We start from the raw sequence: 22,234 nt of genomic DNA on the forward strand, positions 1-22,234 counted from the left end.
ATAATTTTTGCACTCATTCCAGAAGACCTGTATCGTTATCCCTACACTGTTTTTTCAAAACAAGATGTCCCACTCTGTTTCAAAAGGAAGACATTTAACCTGTGTATTCTTCTAGTCATCACATATTGTTGTGAAACGTGGTCTCTAACAAAAGCACGACAAATAAACCTTTTCCATTTTTCATGTTTTAATGCTTCTTTCATTTCATCAGAGGTGAATGGGGGATGAATTCAATATGTGATAGGGAATGGTTATTTACCATATTTTTCCGTATATAAGATTGCCCTCATGTGTAAGACGAACCCCTACTTTTTCTAACCCAAAATTAAGAAATCATTTTAAACATCTCCAATGTCTAATCATACACTCAGTGGGAGGAGGTCCAAACTATCTCTCTGAACTTTATTTCCATGTTCTTTTGCATAATTGATGACTTTTAACTTGAATTTTGAAGAATCTGACAATCGTTTTTTTTTTATTTTCGGACATTTTTATGGACTAGTGCTCAAAATATTGTTAATGCATTAACTTACCCAGCCAACGAGTTTCAGACATATGAATACTTTCAGAGTATTCATATGTCTGAAATGAAATGATAGAAGACCTATAATGCTTTTGAATTCGTTGTCTGCTGAGATTATTACTTCCGTTAGGTTTTTGCTTATTTTATTTATGTCTCTTCTTCAAATATGTTTATTAAGTGTAGTTTTTGATTAAGTTTTTCTTCATTATCCTTCTTGTTTTCAATAGTTTTTAAGTCAAAATTCTTCAAATATGTTTATTAAGTATAGTTTTTGATTGAGTTTTTCTTCATTATCCCTCTTGTTTTCAATAGGTTTTAAGTCAAAACTTCTTGATTTTTTGTTGTTTAGCCATTTTATTCTTTTTGATTTGGGATTAATTTTAATTTTGGCTCTCACCAGTCAGTGGTCACTTCTTATTTTTACTTGATTTACTATATTGATTTACTCATTTTTAAATCTAATTGCAATTACATATAAAGCGATTAGTTAGATGTCAATTCATGTGATTAACAAAGACTTTAAAATCTAAGGGGGTACTGATGTGATTACCAAAACAAGTTTCCTATAACAAACTCATCTCAATCTGGACAAACTTCTTCTTCATCTTCTACAGCTTTTCCCACTTAAGTAGGATCGCTGTTTGCAGTGAGTCTCCTCCACAACCTCCTGTCTTGGGCTGTAGCCACATCCAAGTTCTTCATCCTCAAGTCCTCCTCCATCATCTCCCTCCATCTCTTCTTTATCGCCCATGCTTCCTCCCCTGCACATCCATCTGCATGACCTTTCTTCCCACATACTCTTCCTCCCTCCTCATAACATGACCTAACCATCTCAAACATGCCTCCTATATCTTTGCTACTAAGTTTGTAATTTTCACTGTTCCCCTTACATAGTCATTTCTCAGACGATCCTTTCTGGTCACACTGCACATCCACCTAAGCATTCTCATCTCTGCTACTTCCATCCTGCTGATATTATTTTTCCTCAGGGCCACAGTTTCCATAGCATACGTCATAGCTGGTCTCACTACTGTCCTGTAGATTTTGCCTTTTAGATTGATCGGCACCCTCTTTATCGCATAGCACTCCAGCCATCTCTCTCTCTCCAGTTCCTCCATCCTGCATCCCACTTCCTTATCATCCTCACCATCCTCTTTCATTGTTGAACCTAAGTATCTAATGTCACTGACCTTCCTGATGATATTTCCTTCCAGCTCCAGATCTGTCTCCTAGCTGCCATCCACTTTGCAACACATATACTCTATCCTACTTCTGCTCAGTCTTATACATCTCTCTTCCAGTACTTTCCTCCAACTTTCCAGTTTAGCTGCCACTTCTTCTCTTGATTCTGCACACAGCATGATGTCATCTGCATACAACATAATCCAAGGCACGTCTTCTCTCACCTCCATCACAATATTAAACAGGAACGGACTTAATACTGACCCTTGATGCAAGCCAACTGTCACTGGAAAACTTTCTGTCTCTCCCAGGCAGGTCCGAACTTGTCTTCACATTTCTGTACATCTCCTGCACCAGCCTGACATATTTCTCCAGTACCTTCTTCTCTCTCAGACAACTCCAGACTTCTTGCCTTCACACTCTATCATACGCTTGCTCCAGATCAATAAATGCACAGATGTAGCTCCTGTTGCTTCTCTCGAAACTTTTCCATCATCTGTCGTAACCCAAAGGTGGCATCGTCAATTGACCAGGCATGAAGCCAAATTATTCCTTTGCAATCTCCACCTCCTTCCTCAGTCTTCCATCAAGAACCCACTCTAGAATTTTCATTGTGTAGGACATCAACTTTATTCCTCTGTAATTCTTACAGTCTTGTGCATCCCCTTTACTCTTGTAGATGGGGACAAGAGTACTTTCCCTCCATTCATCGGGTATATTTTCCTATGGACAAATTTTTATTAACAGTGGTTAATAAGTTGATGTCCCAAACAAATAGGCCCAAATTCAGTAACTGGCAAAGCAATGTATGAAAGCTAAAAGATTTTTTTTGTTGTTGTTTTTAAAATAATAAAATTTGTTTACTTAAAAAATGGCAAAAGATTTTATCAACAAATTAATCACACATGAATTCCAATGAAGTGGGAAAATAATCAGAACAATAACTGCTTGATCACATGCTTTATATATATATATATATCCTTCATACCATCAAAGGGAAGTCTTTCGGGTATGTGAACATGTGGATAGATAATGTCATCCTGCTTCCATATATCTTCACTGGCTTCTGGCACAAGTAGTTGATTACACATACGATTTTCATGTAAGTCTTGAAGTAGAAGAGTCTAAAACAAAAATGTTTTAAAGTTACTGTTTTTTATTATAAAATTCTACTCAATTTTGTTTTTAGATTTACAATCTCAGTAGAGCTTGCTCATAGTTTCTCTGTTGTCTGTGTGTGTGTATAAAACTGACAACAGTATTTAAATGAAAATTTTAAGATGACTGTTAATGTTTCTAAATAACAATCCTCTTGGGCATCAATTTTATTCACTAATGATTTCTACCACTGAATTTCATGAAGTATATATATCAAAGATTTGTAAAACAATTATCCTTAATTTAAAGAAAAGGTATTAGCTATGGAAATTAACGATGGATGTATATTCTTTGTAAATGTTCTCTATAGCTCCTAGTAGTGCCAATATGAGATTTAACTCACAGTTTGAACTGATCAGCAGCATGGACAAATGAGTAAGGAATGAATACTGGGATCCACAGATGGATAATGTTGGCCAGAAGATATGCCATGAAATTACAGTGGCAGAATTCATGTTGGTGATGATTAAGTAAATGAAGGCCTTCATGCAGTGACAAAGTTAGTTGTAAATTGAGCTGGTCCACTGCTTTAAAAGAGAAGACTGAGATGAGGACAATGGCAACAAATTAATGGTTTACTTGTTGTAATAGATTTAACGGTATTGATATGAATACAGATGAATAAGAAAATAACTATTTATTAACTTAAAAGGTAATATTTTGCTGGTATTATGGCCACATGGCCCAGACACATTGAATATATTTTTAGTGCATCTAAATAGCCAGCACCCTAAAATCCACTTTACAATGGAACTATAAGTCAATGACTGCCTGCCCTTCCTGGACACACTGATCACACGTCTTCCAGAAGGTTCCTTATCATTTTCGGTTTATAGAAAACCCACACATACACACAAATAATCACACCATCGCCCTTCTCAACAATATGGTATCTTAAAAACGCTAACCCATAGAGCTAGAGGAATCTGTTCCAATGACATTGCTCTCACCTGAACTTTCTCACCTACGACACACCTTCTTAACCAATGGTTATAATCCCCATAAGATAGATAACATACTAAATGCTACCCAGAAATCTCCTCTATCTACCACAGAAGACTACAACAAAACTATCACCATCCCATACATTAAAGACACATCTGAAAAGATATCTAGGGTGCTTAACAAACACCAACTACGCACAGTATTTAAACTTTATGTAAAATTAGCAACTCTCATCTGTTCACCTAAGGACAAATGCACTCCTTTATCACATCCAGGAGTCTATGAAATGTCCTGTTCTTGCCATCAAGCCTACTATGGTCAGACAGGAAGAACTGTGGACATCCGCCTCGGTGAACACAAAAAATATATCTGACACTTTCGTTATGGCAAGTCGGGTCTGGCAGACCATGCTTTGGATACCCCTGCACACAGGATCAATTGGAAAGAAACAAAAGTAATGCATAGAAGCTTCTGCAAGTCAAAGAGGTTGTTCCTGGAATCAACAGAAGCCTTAAAACATACTTCAAACCTTAACAAGTATGGCTGTATAAATCTACCAAAGATTTGAGAGACAGTCATCCTAAGACCAAATTAATATTTATTACTTTTATTTTATTTCATTTTTTTCAAACTTTCTAAGACTATTATTTGGACTACTTTTTTAAAAAAACTGAACTTTTTTTTTTTTTAAACCTAGATTGCACCATATTAGGACTTTAGTCTTGTGTTGCACGCTGCAATTACTTATACTAGCCCCACTGTTACACCGGATTATGGTTGTCTTGCATTTGTAACAAACTTTGTGTTGTGTGCTCTGAAGATGCTGGATATAACACCAGCGAAATATTAGCTTTTAAGTTAATAAATACTTATTTTCTTATCCGTGTTCATATCAATACCGTTAAATCTATTACAACATGTCCGATGAACACGTAAGCCTATCCACGCACATAATGGTTTACTTTTATCTCTTTTTTTCTGTGTAGTCTCTCTTTTTTTTTTTTTTTTGCATAGCCTTCGTCAACAATTATTTCTTTTTTTTGGTCTGTAGGCAGCCCTGCTTCCAAAAATCTTTGACAGACTATCATGTCAGGAACATTAATCCCACTAACTGCCAAGTCCCTATTTAAGCATAGAGCAGACAATCTTGGATTAGATTTTGCTTTTCCTAACTGGTAAATGATCTCAAGTATGTGTTCCCTGTTTTGCTCACATTTTACTTTTCTGTCAGGAGAAAAAGTACCTGTCTCCCAACACCTCTTTAAAATCACATTAACTGTACCCAAACCAACACCATGCTCACTAGGAATTTATCTTGGAGTCATGAATGTGTACTAAGAAAGAGTATATATTTTTGAATGCATTCTTGGAGATGTATCCATTTTACAGGTACACAAAATGAAAACACTATGAATGTCAACTTGTTTACACTATTAAAAATGCACAACACTATTAATAATTGTAGAGACAGTTAAAAAAAATGCAGCACTCAACAAAAATAGTGAACTAAAACCAAAATTATTGTGAACTGAAACAAAACCAAACCAACACCAAAAACAAGACAAAAATTTGCTTGTTTGGATTACAGTCAGGGGAGTTGGCATTGTGGTCTGGATAGACCCCCTGCAAATATGGATGGAGATGGTTGGCTAACAGGTCCCTGTAGCATTCACTATTCAGTGTTTCTGATAACCAGTAGACCTAGGGCATGCCAAGAAAAACTCCCCAGTGCTCAATGAGAAAAGTGAGCTGAAACAAAAACCAAACCAACACCAAACATATGATGAAAATTCAGCTTCGTTGGATTAATTTGTTCACTACTGTTGCATATCACACACATGTTCAATTGGTTACTGTGCAACCAGGAGTTAGGGCTTCATTCTGTTTACGTGAAATTCAAACTCAGCAATCATCATGGTGCCTCATCTGTTGAGGGTCGATTACCGACATTCCTTGGCCCACGAAAGATATTGTTTGCAATGCCTGACCGTCACCATTGGTACCTTGTTGGTCTCAGCTGTGGAGCCTCCAGGTGAAGCAAGGTACGGTGCATGGTGCATGTGGAAATGGGTAGAACTGCCCTGCTTTTGTACTGGTGGGTGAGCTGTGCAACTGTTGCACATCATTGCCGAGATACCAATCATGACACCTGATGCTAACCTCTAGGATCGACCACACGTGGCTGACCAATGTGAGTCCTTGTGTGGATGTCTGTTCATGGTTAATCCAATCCTGGTACACCCTTGATAAAGTAGCATGGGAGCAACCAACAAGTGCGGCTGTTTACAAAATACTGGCACCTACATTCCAAGCCCCAATTATCTGCCTGTGGTCAAACTGGCTTACGACACCAGAGCTAGTTGTTGTTGTTGAAAGATTTTTCACCTAGTTATGTTTCACTTTATTTTTTCACAAGTAGCTCAGTCGTGAAGTTACTTCGTGCATAAACTTTGTTTGCTTACACTTGGATAAAGGATGAAACAAAGAATATAATTTCTTGGCATCTTTAACTTATAGTATAATCAAGTGAAAAAACTTTCAAGAATGAAGATTTTTATCAAATTTTCTCTTGAATACTACACTTCTCAAAGCCCCTCCCTGGCATGATCTGGCAGAGTAAGGGGCAGCAGGATTATCTGATAGCTAATTAGGAGGTTTCCCAATCTGCTTATTTGGTTCTAGCCCATGTACTATTAACCATCTTGCTGAACTGCTTTACTGATGTATGCTCAAATGGAGGAAGTAGTGCTGCTTGTTAATTATGCGTTAGGGAGGTATGCAATAAAAGGTATCCTATCCCCTAGCTATGCTGCAGATGTGAAGAGCATGGGATAGAAACCAGAGACCATACTCTGGAGTTTCTCTTAATAAAGATACCCATTTCCAGCATCCAGTAAGCAAGGCTGTGGTGTTTCAATAGATCATCGGTTCCCTACAGGTGGTACGCGTACCCCAGGAGGAATGTGCTGGGACGTTCAGGGGTACACGAAAAATAATCAGTAATGACGGAAAAACAAGTAAAGTAAACAAAATGCAAAACATTAGTTATGGAACAATAAATGTTAAGTTTGAATCAACGCTAATAGAGACACTTCAAAACTACCTCACATTAGCGAATGATGATTGGTGAGGGCGTGGCTATGAACCCCCCTCCCCCGAACTACTCTTCTACCAATCATTACGCACAGCTCATGCACCACTTTTGTCACCCATCCTTCTTTCCAGAACAACCACATGTTACTAAGAAATGACCTTTGCGATAACGAACCTTCATCATCATTATCAATATATAACACAGAAATAAGCTATACTTATTTCTGTGTTATAAATATTGTAAAATTAAATCTGTGGTTTGTACTTTTAGTGTAGTAATTTTCCTTTCCCAACTCATTACCTCATTTCCACAATTTTACATTAAGATAGGCACTGAACAAAAGTGTCAGTATTTAAAAACAGCTATTTTAAAAACAAGGAGTACAATTTATAGAAATGGGTTTAAAAGGGGTACACAAGTGGAAAAAGGTTCGGAACCACTGCAATAGATAAAGGAAAGTCAATCATCTAGTGGTCTAGTTTGCTAACTAGGGAATGTATGCTGACAAATTGGCAATACTTACCTCATGATCAGACCACTAAATGTGAAATCAGGCCACATCATATATGTTGTGCATCACCAGCTGACAAAGTCAATCCTGAACCCATTTCTCAATTTATGTCTCAGGATGTTGTGTACATTCTGGTAAGTATATGCACTTCATCACTGGTAAAATAGATGCTATTCAAAATCTTTCCATAATGGAGGACTTTCCAAGACCTTTAAGCAGTGGTGTGGTGAAGCTGGCCTGCATGAAGCTGGTTGTAAAACCAACAATATTTATGAACTATAGAGCAGCAAGCACTTCAATCCACAATGGCTAGCAGCATTTGGGCAGTAAACTTGTATATAGTGACATGAAAAATCCAGTAATGGCACTCTTATATCAGCAACCTTTGCACTTGCTTCCTCTCTCTCTCTCTCTCTCTCTCCCCCCCATTTTCTATGTAAAGATATCTTGTTAGCAATTTTACAGGAATGTTATTTATCAACAAATATCTGCTTAATTTTGGCTGGGACACTTATTCTTTAGGTAAAAAATCCTCTATGGCTGACATCTATCAGAGATTTCTACAAATGTTTAGAACCTAATAAGGTCATTACTCTAAGAAGAAATAGCCCCAGGCAAAATCAAATGGATATTTGCTGATAATGGAATTTGCTTGTACTTTCCAAGGGGGAGAAAAGGGAGAACATACCACACTTTTTTTTTTATGGCACACCAGTTGTTAAAAATTTGCCAGCACACTCCTACCCTTAAGCGCTTTCAACAAGCAGGAGGGTAGTTTCACATTAGGCAATTAGATTTTTTTTATCTACAAATATTCATGGTGAGCTTCAAATCCCACATCTTGTTGGTTACAGAACTGATGTACTATCTGTGCATCCAGGCTGGCAAAGTTCAAGAGGCTTTACACCAAAATGAGTTTCAAACTGAAGCACAAAAAGGAATCAACTTCTTTCATCTTATTATCTGCCAGTACAACACTTGTTAAGATTCAAAATATTCCATATGGAAAAATAAACCCTGGCAACTATTTCACTTTTATCACTCCATCTTCATTTAAAAAAAAAAAAAAAGTATTTTTTTTTACAATACAAAGTCTCTTGGTTTTTACATATATTTTTGGCTAATTAGTTTGTTATAGACAGAAATATTTTCTTTATATATATTGTACAAATAGAATAAAATACATTATCAGATAGTTTTTGTAGTTTATAAAAATGTTTAAAATAAGTTAGTGAGTGTTTACAATTTTTTTTTTTTTTTTTTTTTTTTTTTTTTTAAATATTTGTGCAACCAAGGCCCGTAGCCATACTGGTTACTGGAAAATTAAATTAGCTTGATACAGTCACTGCAAAATCCAGTGACTGTATCTACGAGGGCTCACAGAACATGATATATATAGTACTTGTTAATATATTAGAATCATAATTGGACATGATGTTATAGTAAGTGTATTGTAAGAGATCACAAGTTATAGTGATCTCTTACAATACACGTTTCACGTTTAAAATAAAGGTCAATATTATTTAGTCCCATTAGGTAGTCTCTCAATCTTTTTCTGAAAGAATATTCCAAGGTTACTGATTTGACTTCATTTGAGAGTTTATTGTAGCTGCTTGTTGTTAGGTATTCAAAGGATTTATGAAAAATTTCTTTGTTTGCATTTGGTACTACCAGCAAGTTCCACCCACAGCATAATCTATATTATATACTGAAAAACTAACAACATTCTTTCTTACATATAATATATTACTATAGAGATAGAGTTTCTGTAATGGCAAAATATTATGAATGGAATATAATTGAATGTGTGAAGTCAGTAATGGCTATAACCGAATTATTATGTTTTGTATTTATATCGGTGGAAGCAGACTGTTGTTGTGATCCCCATCCCTACAGGTGATACCATATTGCAGTGAGAATTAACCAAGAATAGTATAAGCATCTTAAAGGTGCTGCATTTACAATTTTTTTTAACATAATATATTCTGTTAATTAAGAATGTCAACTTATTTGTTAAAAATGTGAAATCTGAGTTCCATTTCAGATTACTATCAATGTGGAGGCCGAAATACTTAACTGATTGTTTTTTTGACAAAGCTACAGTTACAATTTTTGATATCTCTACATTTCGTTTCATGCCATTTTATGGTTATATTGTAATCTAGATTATCTGTTAATGTGAAGTATATATATCTTGTTTTATCGATATTAATTTCAAGATTATTATTGCTAAACAACTTATGTAGTTTCAACATATGATGGTTAATGTGATTTTCTAGATCCTCAAGGGCCGTTTCATTATACTAATTGTATTGTCAGTGAACGATATAGTTTTGCCAAAAAGTTTGTATTAACACAGATTATTAACATATATTAAAAATAGGATGGGTCCTAGCACTGAACCTGGCGAGACTCTGCGTTTTATTATTTTTTTGTGCTATTAAATGTGCCATAGCTGGTATATTGTTTTCTATTATTCAGATAGGATTTGAACCAGTCATTAGTAACTCCTCTAATGCCATATCTAACATTTTCAGTAGTAGTAGTAGTAGTGGGTGATAACGAACACAGTCAAATGCCTTAGATATATCAAGAAAAATGGCTGCTGTGTACATTTCTTTATTTATTCCACTATAAACTATTGAACTCCAATAGCACTTTTTCAGTATTGTACCAGGAACTAAATGTGTATTGATTAGATGCTTAAAAGGATATGGAATTTTGATAGCTATTTAATCTTTTTTTTTTTTATTAGGATTTCAGTGTCCTTTGAGATTGTGTATAGTACAGGTATTGGCCTGTAATTTTTAATTTCATTTATGTTACCTTTAAATAGGGGAATATAACTGAAGCAATCTTTAAGTATTCTATAAATTTTCCATATTCAAGATTTATTAATAATATATGTAAAAACTTTAACTTATGTATAATGATAATATTTAATTTTTCCGACATCTACATGGTCACATCCCCTTTTTTTCCCTTTTTTTAATCCGATTACTATGCTCTTTACTTCATCTTCATTTACTGCATATAGGTACATAGAATTCTTAATCCACAGAAGGTGACTCACATACTTTATCCTCTCTGTAGTATCAAAATCACACTACTAGTTTGTAAAGTGGATGTTCATTTCATTAAGTACATTGGTGACATCACTGCACACTGGGAATTCATGTTTTCTGCTTTATATTGCCAATTATCATGTTAACCAACCACATTCTTTACTTTATCATTCATACAAGAAAGAAATTTTGTTAAGAGATAATGTCCTCTTGCATGCTTTATTTTTTCCTTTAAGTGTTTAGCAAAAACAGTATAGCATGATGATCTTTTATTTTGCTAAAATACACTGCAGAGGATATCTTATTTTACATAATTAATTCCTGAATGTCTACATTTACATTTTAGATCCCACCAACTTTTGACAAGAAATCATGCTCTTAACTAATCGGTTTTGAACTCATAATTCCATCCTTCAACACACACACACACACACAGTTATTTTTGTGCTAAAAAATGCATCCCTACATCACAACACCAAACTTTTCTTTTTTAACTACCCTCAATTCAAAGATATTACATATAAAAAATCCTTGTCTGTTTCATCAAACACTCTTATAATCTCCTCGCTCAAACACTTTTCTATTCCACCTTCTTTCACTTTTTTTTCCTCTTTTCTAAATCACTCAGACTAATCTATTAACAATGACACCAAGGTGAGCACTATTTCATTCATGTAGCATTCAAGAAAAAAAAACTTTTATTCTGGTAGACTACTCAATATCACCAGAGTTCAAGATCAGTACTATCAACATAAGAAGCCTGAAAGGCAAAGAAATGGAGCTAGCTAAGGAATTGGATAAGTACCAGATTGATATAATAGTGGTGACTGAAACAAAAAAGGCAAAAACTGGTTAGCGGTTGAGATCTTTCTGAGCAATTATTATTATTACGGGCAACTCCAATGAGTCTTTAGACTCATCGAGGGAGGCCCTAACATCATGTCAAGAACAACTATTCAACATTCACACAGTATCTATCATACCTCGCCTTGAACTCATTCACAGTCATGGCACCCACAACAGACTCTGGCAGTTTATTCCACTCATTCACCACTCTCCAAATAAAAAACCTAGCTCTAACACCCTTGCTAACCACACTCTTGCCCAGTTTCCATGGATGGCCCCTAGTCCTCCCACCACCATTCCTGTTCTCAAAAATATCTTTTGAATGAATCTTATAGAAACCCTTCAATAATTTGAATGTCTCAATTATATCCCCACCTCTTCGCCTATCACCCAATTTCTGCAACTCACAAATCTTCAACCTGCTCTCATAAGGTTCATTCCATAGACCTGCCATCATCTTGGTCACTCATCTCTGGATCCTCCCCACCTCGTCTCCATCAAGAAGAAACCCTGGCTCCCAAATCTGGGCACAATAGTCTAGATGGGGTCTTATTAAGGCTCGATACAGAGAAACAATAACTTGTTTGTCTCTGCTTGTTAAAGTATTCTTCAGTAACCAAGTGATTTGATGGGCTGATTTAGCCACTTTTGCAATGTGCCCTCTAAACTTCAACTCCCTATCCACCAACACTCCCAAATCCCTGACATCATCAATCTCCTGGAGTACAGTTCCACCAATGTGGTATACTGCTGCTAATCTTTTCACCCCAAAATGCATAACCTTACATTTTGCCAAATTAAATTGACATCCATTCTCCTTAGCTCAGTTCTCCAAACTATCCAAATCATCCTGCAAAAGTTTGACATCCTGTGCATTCACTATTGCTCTACCCAACTTTGCATCATCAGCAAACAAATGAACATTTACTCTCAGATCCTTTCCTATATCATTAATGAACAAATTAAACAGTAGTGATCCAAGAACAAAACCCTGTGGCACACCACTAGTCACAGGCCATCTTTTGGACTCTACTCCTGAATAAACTACTCTCTGATATCTCTCCATCAACTACCCTCCTATCCATCTCACAAATCCTATATCCATCCCCATATGCTGCAGTTTACTGATTAGAATTCCGTGTGGTATCCTGTCAAAGGCCTTAGCAAGGTCCAGCAGAATGACTGTAAACCCATTACCCTTATCGAGTTCAGCCATCACTGTGTTATAAAACGTGAGCAAGTTACTGAGGCATGATCTATCCTTCACAATACCATGCTGTCCCACATTTTCATCTATCCATTCCTGTATTTTCCTCTTGACTATTTTCTCCAAGACCTTGACAACGACTCCTGATATGCTGATCTGTCAGTAATTTCCAACAGCAGTCTTGGAACCTCCTTTATGCAGTGGAACTATTTTCCCCACTTTCTATCCCCGAGACTCAAATTAAACAAAATGGTCATGGGTACTAACAATTCTTTAGCCACTTCACATACGACATGAGCTGGTATACCATCCAATCCCACAGATGTATTCACATTGAGGTTTTGTAATAGACTATTCACCTTCACTTCATTCACCACAATTCCCATATAAACTGTTGGTTCCTTCATTCCTGCAACATCACCACCTGGATGACATACTCTTGCAAAGTGCTCACTCAGTAATTCCACTATATCAACTGATTCAGTTACCTCCCTACCATCGGCATTCTTTAAAATCATTCTACCGTATACATTTTTTCTTTTACGTACAACATATCAAAAAAACTGTTTGGGATTCTCTTTAGCCTGCATGGCTAATTTTCTTTCATAATCCACTTTTGCTTTTCTTACCACACTCGTTACCCTTCTGGCCTGCGCTTTATACTGTCCATGTGGCTGCAGGTCACCTTTCTCCTTAAATGCCCTCCACAGTTGTTTCTTTTTTTGCAGTTCAAGCTTAATGGTGTTATTCATCCATTTAACCCCTACTTGATTTACTATTCGGACTCTAGGCATACAGTCAAAAGTTTATTTTTTCACTTGGTTAGAGTATAATAAAATTAGTTTAATCCTTTATCCAAGTGTGAGCAAACAAAGTTTGCGCCTGAAGTATTTTCAGGACTAGGGTAAAGTGATACAACACCAGGGCAACTCGTTGCAAAGGTGGAGAAAGCTACCAACACTCCTAACTCAGTATCTCCTATAATGCAAAACACATCTCCTTGCGGATATGTCTAATGTTATGCATTAAAGGAAGGGCCACTACCCAGACTAGTTTCGACCTTTATTGAGGTCTCTTCAGTGGGAGCCAGGCCCTAGTGGAAATACCAGGCAGAAGCATTAGCAGGTCATCTCCACCTATAGGAGTTGCCAAATGGTGTGCCACCCTTTATAGGGCCACTACCCAGACTAGTTTCGACCTTTATTGAGGTCTCTTCAGTGGGAGCCAGGCCCTAGTGGAAATACCAGGCAGAAGCATTAGCAGGTCATCTCCACCTATAGGAGTTGCCAAATGGTGTGCCACCCTTTATAGGTGGCACACCATTTGGCACACCATAGGTGGAGATGACCTGCTAATGCTTCTGCCTGGTATTTCCACTAGGGCCTGGCTCCCACTGAAGAGACCTCAATAAAGGTCGAAACTAGGCTGGGTAGTGGCCCTTCCTTTAATGCATAACATTAGACATATCCGCAAGGAGATGTGTTTTGCATTATAGGAGATACTGAGTTAGGAGTGTTGGTAGCTTTCTCCACCTTTGCAACGAGTTGCCCTGGTGTTGTATCACTTTACCCTAGTCCTGAAGATACTTCAGGCGCAAACTTTGTTTGCTCACACTTGGATAAAGGATTAAACTAATTTTATTATACTCTAACCAAGTGAAAAAATAAACTTTCAACATCTTTCTCTAAATCCAGAGTAATTTATTAAAAAAAGGGTGGCACACCATTTGGCAACTCCTATAGGTGGAGATGACCTGCTAATGCTTCTGCCTGGTATTTCCACTAGGGCCTGGCTCCCACTGAAGAGACCTCAATAAAGGTCGAAACTAGTCTGGGTAGTGGCCCTTCCTTTAATGCATAACATTAGACATATCCGCAAGGAGATGTGTTTTGCATTATAGGAGATACTGAGTTAGGAGTGTTGGTAGCTTTCTCCACCTTTGCAACGAGTTGCCCTGGTGTTGTATCACTTTACCCTAGTCCTGAAGATACTTCAGGTGCAAACTTTGTTTGCTCACACTTGGATAAAGGATTAAACTAATTTTATTATACTCTAACCAAGTGAAAAAATAAACTTTCAACATCTTTCTCTAAATCCAGAGTAATTTATTAAAAAAGGGTGGCACACCATTTGGCAACTCCTATAGGTGGAGATGACCTGCTAATGCTTCTGCCTGGTATTTCCACTAGGGCCTGGCTCCCACTGAAGAGACCTCAATATCGACATCGACAGAACGCAGCGGATTCCAGAGACAGTTCCCGAGGACCCCCGAGAAAGCTCCGGCCGAAGGCAGACGTCTACCTCTCAAGAAGATCCAGTTTCAACGGCCCGAAAAGAGAGCTCCATGCTCAGATTCCACAGTAGTACCCCAGCTTTGGTAAGACCTTTTTTCTTTTTATTGCCTGTTTTATCCATCTATTCTGGTATCGTTTTGTTTGCGGCGAGGAACGCCCAACGTTCCTCGATTTTGCCCCCCCCCCCTCCTTACATTCCCTTTCTACACCCAGTAGTCAGGAATTTCTGTAACCATGTCGCATTTTTTGCCTAGAACTAGGACGCTCGGTATCGAGCTCACGAAGCCCGTAGATCAGCGGGAGTTAGCGAGATCTCTAATCGAAACAGTAGGGGCTGAAAATATATACGGTTTTATACCTTATGGGAACAATAGATTTCAAATAGTGGTCAAAAGCGAACAAACAAAAAAGAAATTATTAGAGGGTTTCATTTGTTGTGGACAAACAATCAGACCGTTTCTAGTAGGGAGCCTACGAAAAACGCTAAAAATAACCAGGTTTCCACTAGAATACCTAGAGAACGAACCTGAAGTCAAGAAATTCTTTAGCCAATGGGGGGAAATTCACGAGATTAAAGCAATGGAATATGCAGACTATAAAGGATGGAAAACAGGAGACGTTGAAATCCAGATTGACATGAAAAAAGAAGTCCCCAATTTTGTTTTTTTGGGGGGAACGAGGGTAATGGTGAACTACCCAGGTGTGAAAAAAAGGTGCTTTAGATGTAATTCGGAGGAACACCTTGGGGCAGATTGCCCTCGAATACAATGCAGAAATTGCAAATCGTCAAAGCATAAAATGGAAAGCTGTACAGAACCCTGTATTAAGTGTGGGGCTCTGACCCACAAATTGGACACATGTCCGTACAAGACACACTCAGAAGCAACAGGAGGGACCATAACACCGATTAGGGCAACGCCCATCGGGAACCCTGAGAAAATATCAAGGAGCGATTTTCCGGAGCTCGGCCAGCAGGCTGAAAAGGAAGCAGCAACGGAAACGAAAACCCCAAAGATACCCAAGGCAAGCCGCCACACACAGAACATCACCAGCATCAATGTGGCAAACCATGAAGCTTGCAGGAAAGAGGAAGAGGTCACACCCAGCGCCCCAACAAAGCGCGCAAGAGAAACGGAATCACAGGAAAAGAAAAAAAGCGAAACAAAGCAGCATGATGTCATCGGAGGACGAAACAGAGACCACAGGTCAACGTCGAACAATAGGCGCAAAGCCCCTCGACAATGACGTTACAATGTTAGAGAGCCTACCCCCAGTAATGGATCAATTGGCACAACCCCAAGTCCACGAAATGGACTCTGACGAAGACAGGGACTCTACAGACAGGCTTGTCATTGTCTCGGATGCTCAAAGTGCAACCAGCTCCGACGAGGAACCAGAACTGGGTTTCATAAAACAAACACCAGATAACGCCCCCCCCTCATTCTAACACCAACATGGAAGTTAAAATCGCAACTTTAAACACTAACGGACTACGCAACCCCTTTGCACAAAGCGCTGTCTGGAGGCTAATGTTAACACACAAAATTAATATCCTCCTGATACAAGAAACCCATTTCTATAAGCATTGGGACGTGGAGAACTTCTCAAGAAGCTATCCGGTCACCAGCTACTGGTGCTTCGGGAACGCTCACTCGCGAGGGGTGGGGATACTAATTCGCCCCCCAATCGCGGGGGGGTTCTTCAACGTCCAAAAAGACGCCACAGGACGCCTAGTAACGGTGGACTGGAAGTACGGTGGCCGTACCATCCGACTTGCTGCAGTTTACGCCCCGAACAATCCATACCACAGAAGTGGTTTCTTCTCTGCCCTTGAAAACTATCTCCTGGGAGCAGAACACCTAATAGTTGCAGGAGACTGGAACTGTGTGGAAGACACACGTCTAGACAAAATAGGCGGGAACGCAAACAACGGAACTGGCGGCATTGCCGCTTTAAATTGATGCTGTATAAATTTTGACCTCGTCGATATCTGGAGGCGGAATAACCCCGCCAGAGTAGAAACTACGTGGGGCCGCGGCCAGATATCGACAAGACTAGACAGGGTGTACGTGTCCCAAAACCTGGAACAATATGTTCAGAGGATACGTCACACCGCAGTGCATAACTTGACAACCGACCACAAGATGGTCATACTAAAAATCACGCTCCCAGAGGTGATGGAAACAGCCAGAGGTCCTTGGAGGCTCCCTCCTACCTTCCCCAGTCTTTTCAGCGACCAGCTACAGAACCTCTGTGACGGATGGACAAACACCAACTGGGACTGGGAAAACTGGCTGACCTTCAAGAGGCAGGCTAGGGAACTGTTCCAAAAATGTGGACGCGAAAGGGCCTACCAAAAACGCAAACGGCTGAGGGATCTCTACAGGGAACTCGGCTGGTACTGGACAAACGAACGGAGCGGAGTTCCCTGCGGAGATCTCATCAGACAAGTAGAAATAGAACTGCAGCAAGAGCGGCAGAGTAGAGTCGAGGACCTCGACTTTCGAACGAGACTCTATCTCAGACATTTGGAAACACCTTCCGCCGCATTCTACAACCAACAACGGGTGGCGGCTAATGATGAGAAAACGATTCACCAGATCGAGGAGAAGGGCCAGATTTTATGCTCAACCCACGAAATACTCGGTCACTTTCATCAGCAGTATATCGGTATCTTCTCTGACCGGCAGGGCACGGATGACTTCAGTGAGTGGGACGCAACACGTTTTCCCGATCATCTTAGTGCCCTGCAGGACAGGCCGATAACTGCAGCCGAATTAAAGGCCACGTACAGAATGATGAAAACAAAGAAGACCCCAGGGCCAGACGGACTGGGGATAGAATTCTATAGATCTATCAGGGAATTTGCATTGGCAGCGTTAATAAACATCTTTAACGAATTCCTCACTTCGGGAAACATCCCCGAGGAATTCGTTAAGAGCCACACCATCTTTATCCCCAAGAAAGACCGAGATCGGACTTTGTCGAATAACTGGCGTCCAATCTCCCTAACCAACGTAGACTACAAGATTTTTGCAAAAATTATCTGCACGCGCCTTAAGGGTGGTATCGAAAAAATAATAATAACAAGCTCACAGGTCTATGGGATCCCTGGTAGATCTATGGAATTCAATCTCTTTTTGTTAAGAGACTTGATCAAACTGGCCAAAGAGAAAAAATACCCCCTGGCACTTCTCTCCACCGACCTGGAGAAAGCGTTTGACAGCGTCAACCACAGGTACTTGCAGAACATCCTACTAAAAACAGGCGTGGGCCCGAGACTTCGGCGTACAATTAAAAACATGTATGCGGAAGCCACGACCCAACTATCTATTAATGGGTTTCTAACAGAACCAATCCGCATAAAGAGAGGGGTTAGGCAAGGCTGCCCGCTAAGCCCCCTCCTCTTCTCCCTAGTATTAGAACCCCTAATCAAAAGAATTGATAACACCCCCGCAATTAACGGTATTCCACTGCCCCAAGGCTCCAGACAATGCAAAATAGTGGCATATGCAGACGATGTAGTGGCTACACTCAGAGACTCTGAGTCCATCTATATCTATCTGCACACGCTGCAAAAATTCAGCATAGTCAGTGGTCTTCACGTTAACGCACAAAAAACCAAAATCAAAAGTTTCGGAAATTTCCATAGCACTGGACTTCCCTACGGTTTAACGCTACAGGCACAGCCTCTAACTATACTAGGCGTGCCCTTTTCAGACACCCTAGCACTACCAATCCAAAAATTGCAGGAGACAAGCAGGGAAAGGATAAGGCTGTTCAAACCAACCTTCTTCTCCTTTTATGGCAGAGCGACAGTAATAAAAACAATCGTCACCCCAATGCTGATGCACACTGTCAATATCACAGGCATCACACTGGCACAAGAAAATAAATTATCAAAAGAACTCCTGGATTTCTTCTGGAATGGGAGAAAACGCGAAGTAAAGAAAGAATATCTACAACTCAAACAGGAAGAAGGGGGTTATGCTCTGCCCGATCACAGAAGCTTGCTACAAGCAAACACGTTCAAAACCGTACGGAAGGCCTTAAACTCCAACCACATTTCTGGCCTACTAATTAGATATTTTATAGGACTTTTCCTCCCCCTCTTTGGGATCACGGACTATGCTGGACCCCGCGCAAGGGGGGGTGCCCAAGTGGTACCGTACAGTAGTGAAATCGATCACAACACTCAGAGACAGAGGAATAGCAATCCTCACACACAAACCCAAAGCAGTATACTGGGATTTCTTCCAACTTTCCAGGCGTGATACACCCAATCTTAGTACAAATAATGAAATTCTCTTCAGAAACATCAAAAATAGCTGGGGACAGCCTTTTCATCGGGATCTAGCCTGGAGAATAGCCTACGGGCGGCTCCCGGTGAAACAGGTGAAATCCCGGTATGTACCTAACCCGTGCGACCCATTCTGCGATGTCTGCCGGGACGTGGAAACGGTGGACCACTTCTTTTATTTTTGCCCACCAGCCCAACGCATCTGGCGGAGACTCAGCACAGCATTGGGAATCCCCATGCTGACAGTAGAAGAGATAGTACAACTACAATTCCCGCCACCAGTCCAAAAAACCCAAAAGTTCACTATCTTCCTAATCAATGTACTAAAATATCACATCTGGAAAGTACGGAAAAAATCCCAGGTACGAGACGCAAATTTAATGTATGCAAGAATAAGAAAAGGTTTCTTTTTCTACTTACACAAATTTCTTGCACAAGAAAGGCACTTACTAGGAGACTTTAAATTTGTGAATCAATACTGCAAACCACCGATAATATGCTTTCTTATACAGGGACACATCAAGCCCTGTATATCTCTTTAGAACCCAAAAAAAACCCACCATCCCCCCCACCCCAGGAAAAAGAATAACCACTCTGTTTCCCCTAGCCACAAAGCTTTCGCTGGCACGGTTTCTTTACTCCAAACAAGGGGGGGGGGGGGGAGAGCTGAGAACCCGGGCGGCGAAGGCTTACTGCGAGGCGGTGCCGCTCCTCGTGAGCGGCATCTCCCGGGCCAGTCTCTTCCCCATTCTAAGTCCCAGTGGTACCAGGTATACAAGTTCCTCAGTAAGTTCCTATTCATTCCTACTTACCGGACCTTAAGTCCCGTTATTTTAGATTTAAAATAAATATTTAAACAGGTCCTATTATTTATATCCTGTTAAAAAAAAAAAAAAAAAAAAAAAAAAAAAAAAAAAAAAATATATATATATATATATATATATATATATTTACCTGGAATAAAAATAAGGATATATCTAGTAACATAAAAAGAACCTCCATTAATACTGGAGTAAATCATTACTTTAGATAAAATAATATGAGAACTATAGACAAGTCTATGTTTAACCTTTTCTGAACAGGTAAATTGAGATTATATGTTACAGACCAATTAGCCAATAAGGCTAAACAGGTTGACTGAGGCCTCTTTTTACCTCCTACTATCCTACTCTATCTTATATCATACTCCTCTTTTACTGTCTGCTGATCCTCAGCATGCTTTATTCTCCAAAGGCCAATGATGAGAGACATGAACTCCCATTCTACCTCAATAAAGGTCGAAACTAGTCTGGGTAGTGGCCCTTCCTTTAATGCATAACATTAGACATATCCGCAAGGAGATGTGTTTTGCATTATAGGAGATACTGAGTTAGGAGTGTTGGTAGCTTTCTCCACCTTTGCAACGAGTTGCCCTGGTGTTGTATCACTTTACCCTAGTCCTGAAGATACTTCAGGCGCAAACTTTGTTTGCTCACACTTGGATAAAGGATTAAACTAATTTTATTATAGGCATACAGTCAGCCATTGCCTCCTGCAAACACTCCTTAACCACCTCCCATGCACTATCAACATCCAGCCTTTGCAGTTTTACATGCCATGGCACTGAACCAAGCAATCTCCTAAGCTTGTCATACTTACCAGCCCTGAAATTCTACATGTACCCTGTCTTAATTGAAAATTCCACACATTTATCCACCTTCCAGGTCAAGACCCTATGATCACTCTCACCAATTGGTGGCAACATGGTCATATTCATTACAGCCAAATTCTTGGATGCAATTACTAGGTCAAGCACTCTCTGACCCCTAGTATTTTCAATTACATGCTGTCGCAGATAGTCATCCCTTAATAACTGCATAAAATCCAATTCCTTCATCACGTGTCCTCTCCTCCTTCCAATCAATGTTACCACAGCTGAAATCCCCCATAATAATTACCTCCTTCCGCTCATTGCTTCTATTTTCTTATGCATACTATCTCCACCATCTATTCCATCACCTGGTCTACAGCAGCACCAAAGTGTGTATTTTGTTCTGCTAGTCACAATCTCACACCAAATAGCCTCAAATGTGCTCTTTTCTCTATCCTGCAGTTCTACTTCTATTCTCCTTGGATGCAGTTCATCAGCTATCATCAATAACACCCCCCCCCCCCAATTTTATTCTCCCTGTCAATCCTGAACACATCATACCCCTCACATTCAATCCCACTAGCCATGTCATCTTCTGTCAGCCATGTTTCACTAATGCCAATAACCTGTTGTCTGGAAGTGCCAACCAAGGCCAAAAATTCTTCCTTCTTGTTCCTAATACTTCTGACATTTGTATACATGAATTGCAGAAGCCAATTTGTCCCATCCCTATTTTGATGCCCTATACTAACTATCCCATTCTGATTTGTAGTCCTTCCTACTTGATCGGGCATATTATACACATTCATAAACTCAATGTCTTCCCTAAAGTCTGCATATCCCCCCCCCCCTAATAACTGTAGTCTCCCTGATTCTGCGCATCCACTACCACTTCATTCAACAACACTTTTTCCAGTCTCCGCACACCAAATCCATTCAGATGCAAACCATCCATCTTATATAAATCCTTTTGCCTATCAAACTCACTCAACACACACACAAACTGCACATCACTCCTCTTGCATAACCTGCATATAGAGTCATTTGCAATTATGGCCCTCCTTCTCAACTCTTCTCTGTCATACCATGGCAAGAGACTCACTATCTTAACTATCTCACTCTTTTCTTTTGCTACCTCTAGTAATTCCTTCAGGTCCTCTCTCATAGCAAATTTATCACCTTTTAAATCATTTGTTCCTGCCACTACTATAATTTCTTTTACCCTCTGCTTTTGGCTCTGATAGACTCACTTACATCCTTAATTTTTGCACCCAGTAAGTAGGATTTTAACAAACTCTCATCTATTACACCTCTTACTAAAGAATCACCATACACACTCGGTCCTTCATTTTTCTTACACTCCCAATCATACTCTCATTTTTTTTATCATACTTTTGCCGTTTATTAGTTGGTATGCTCAGTAAACAATTTTGCAAACACTCAAGCTGCCACTTCGCCCTTTGTATCACTCTGCACAAC

General features: G+C 39.4%; 1 protein-coding gene across 1 annotated transcript in view; it reads right to left on the reverse strand.

The window, feature by feature from the left end:
- LOC150108543 (KICSTOR complex protein SZT2-like) overlaps positions 1-22,234 on the reverse strand; it is a 1,022,772-nt gene that overhangs the window by 439,155 nt on the left and 561,383 nt on the right. The window contains exon 35 of the mRNA XM_090390485.1: positions 2,694-2,829. Coding sequence (XP_090246611.1) covers positions 2,694-2,829 — 136 coding nt within the window. The remainder of the gene's footprint in view (positions 1-2,693; positions 2,830-22,234) is intronic.

Source organism: Typopeltis vanoorti, chromosome 3 (assembly GCF_054136105.1).
Source record: "Typopeltis vanoorti isolate ZY-2024b chromosome 3, IOZ_Tvanoo_1.0, whole genome shotgun sequence".
In the NCBI taxonomy this organism is placed as follows: Eukaryota; Metazoa; Arthropoda; class Arachnida; order Uropygi; family Thelyphonidae; genus Typopeltis; species Typopeltis vanoorti.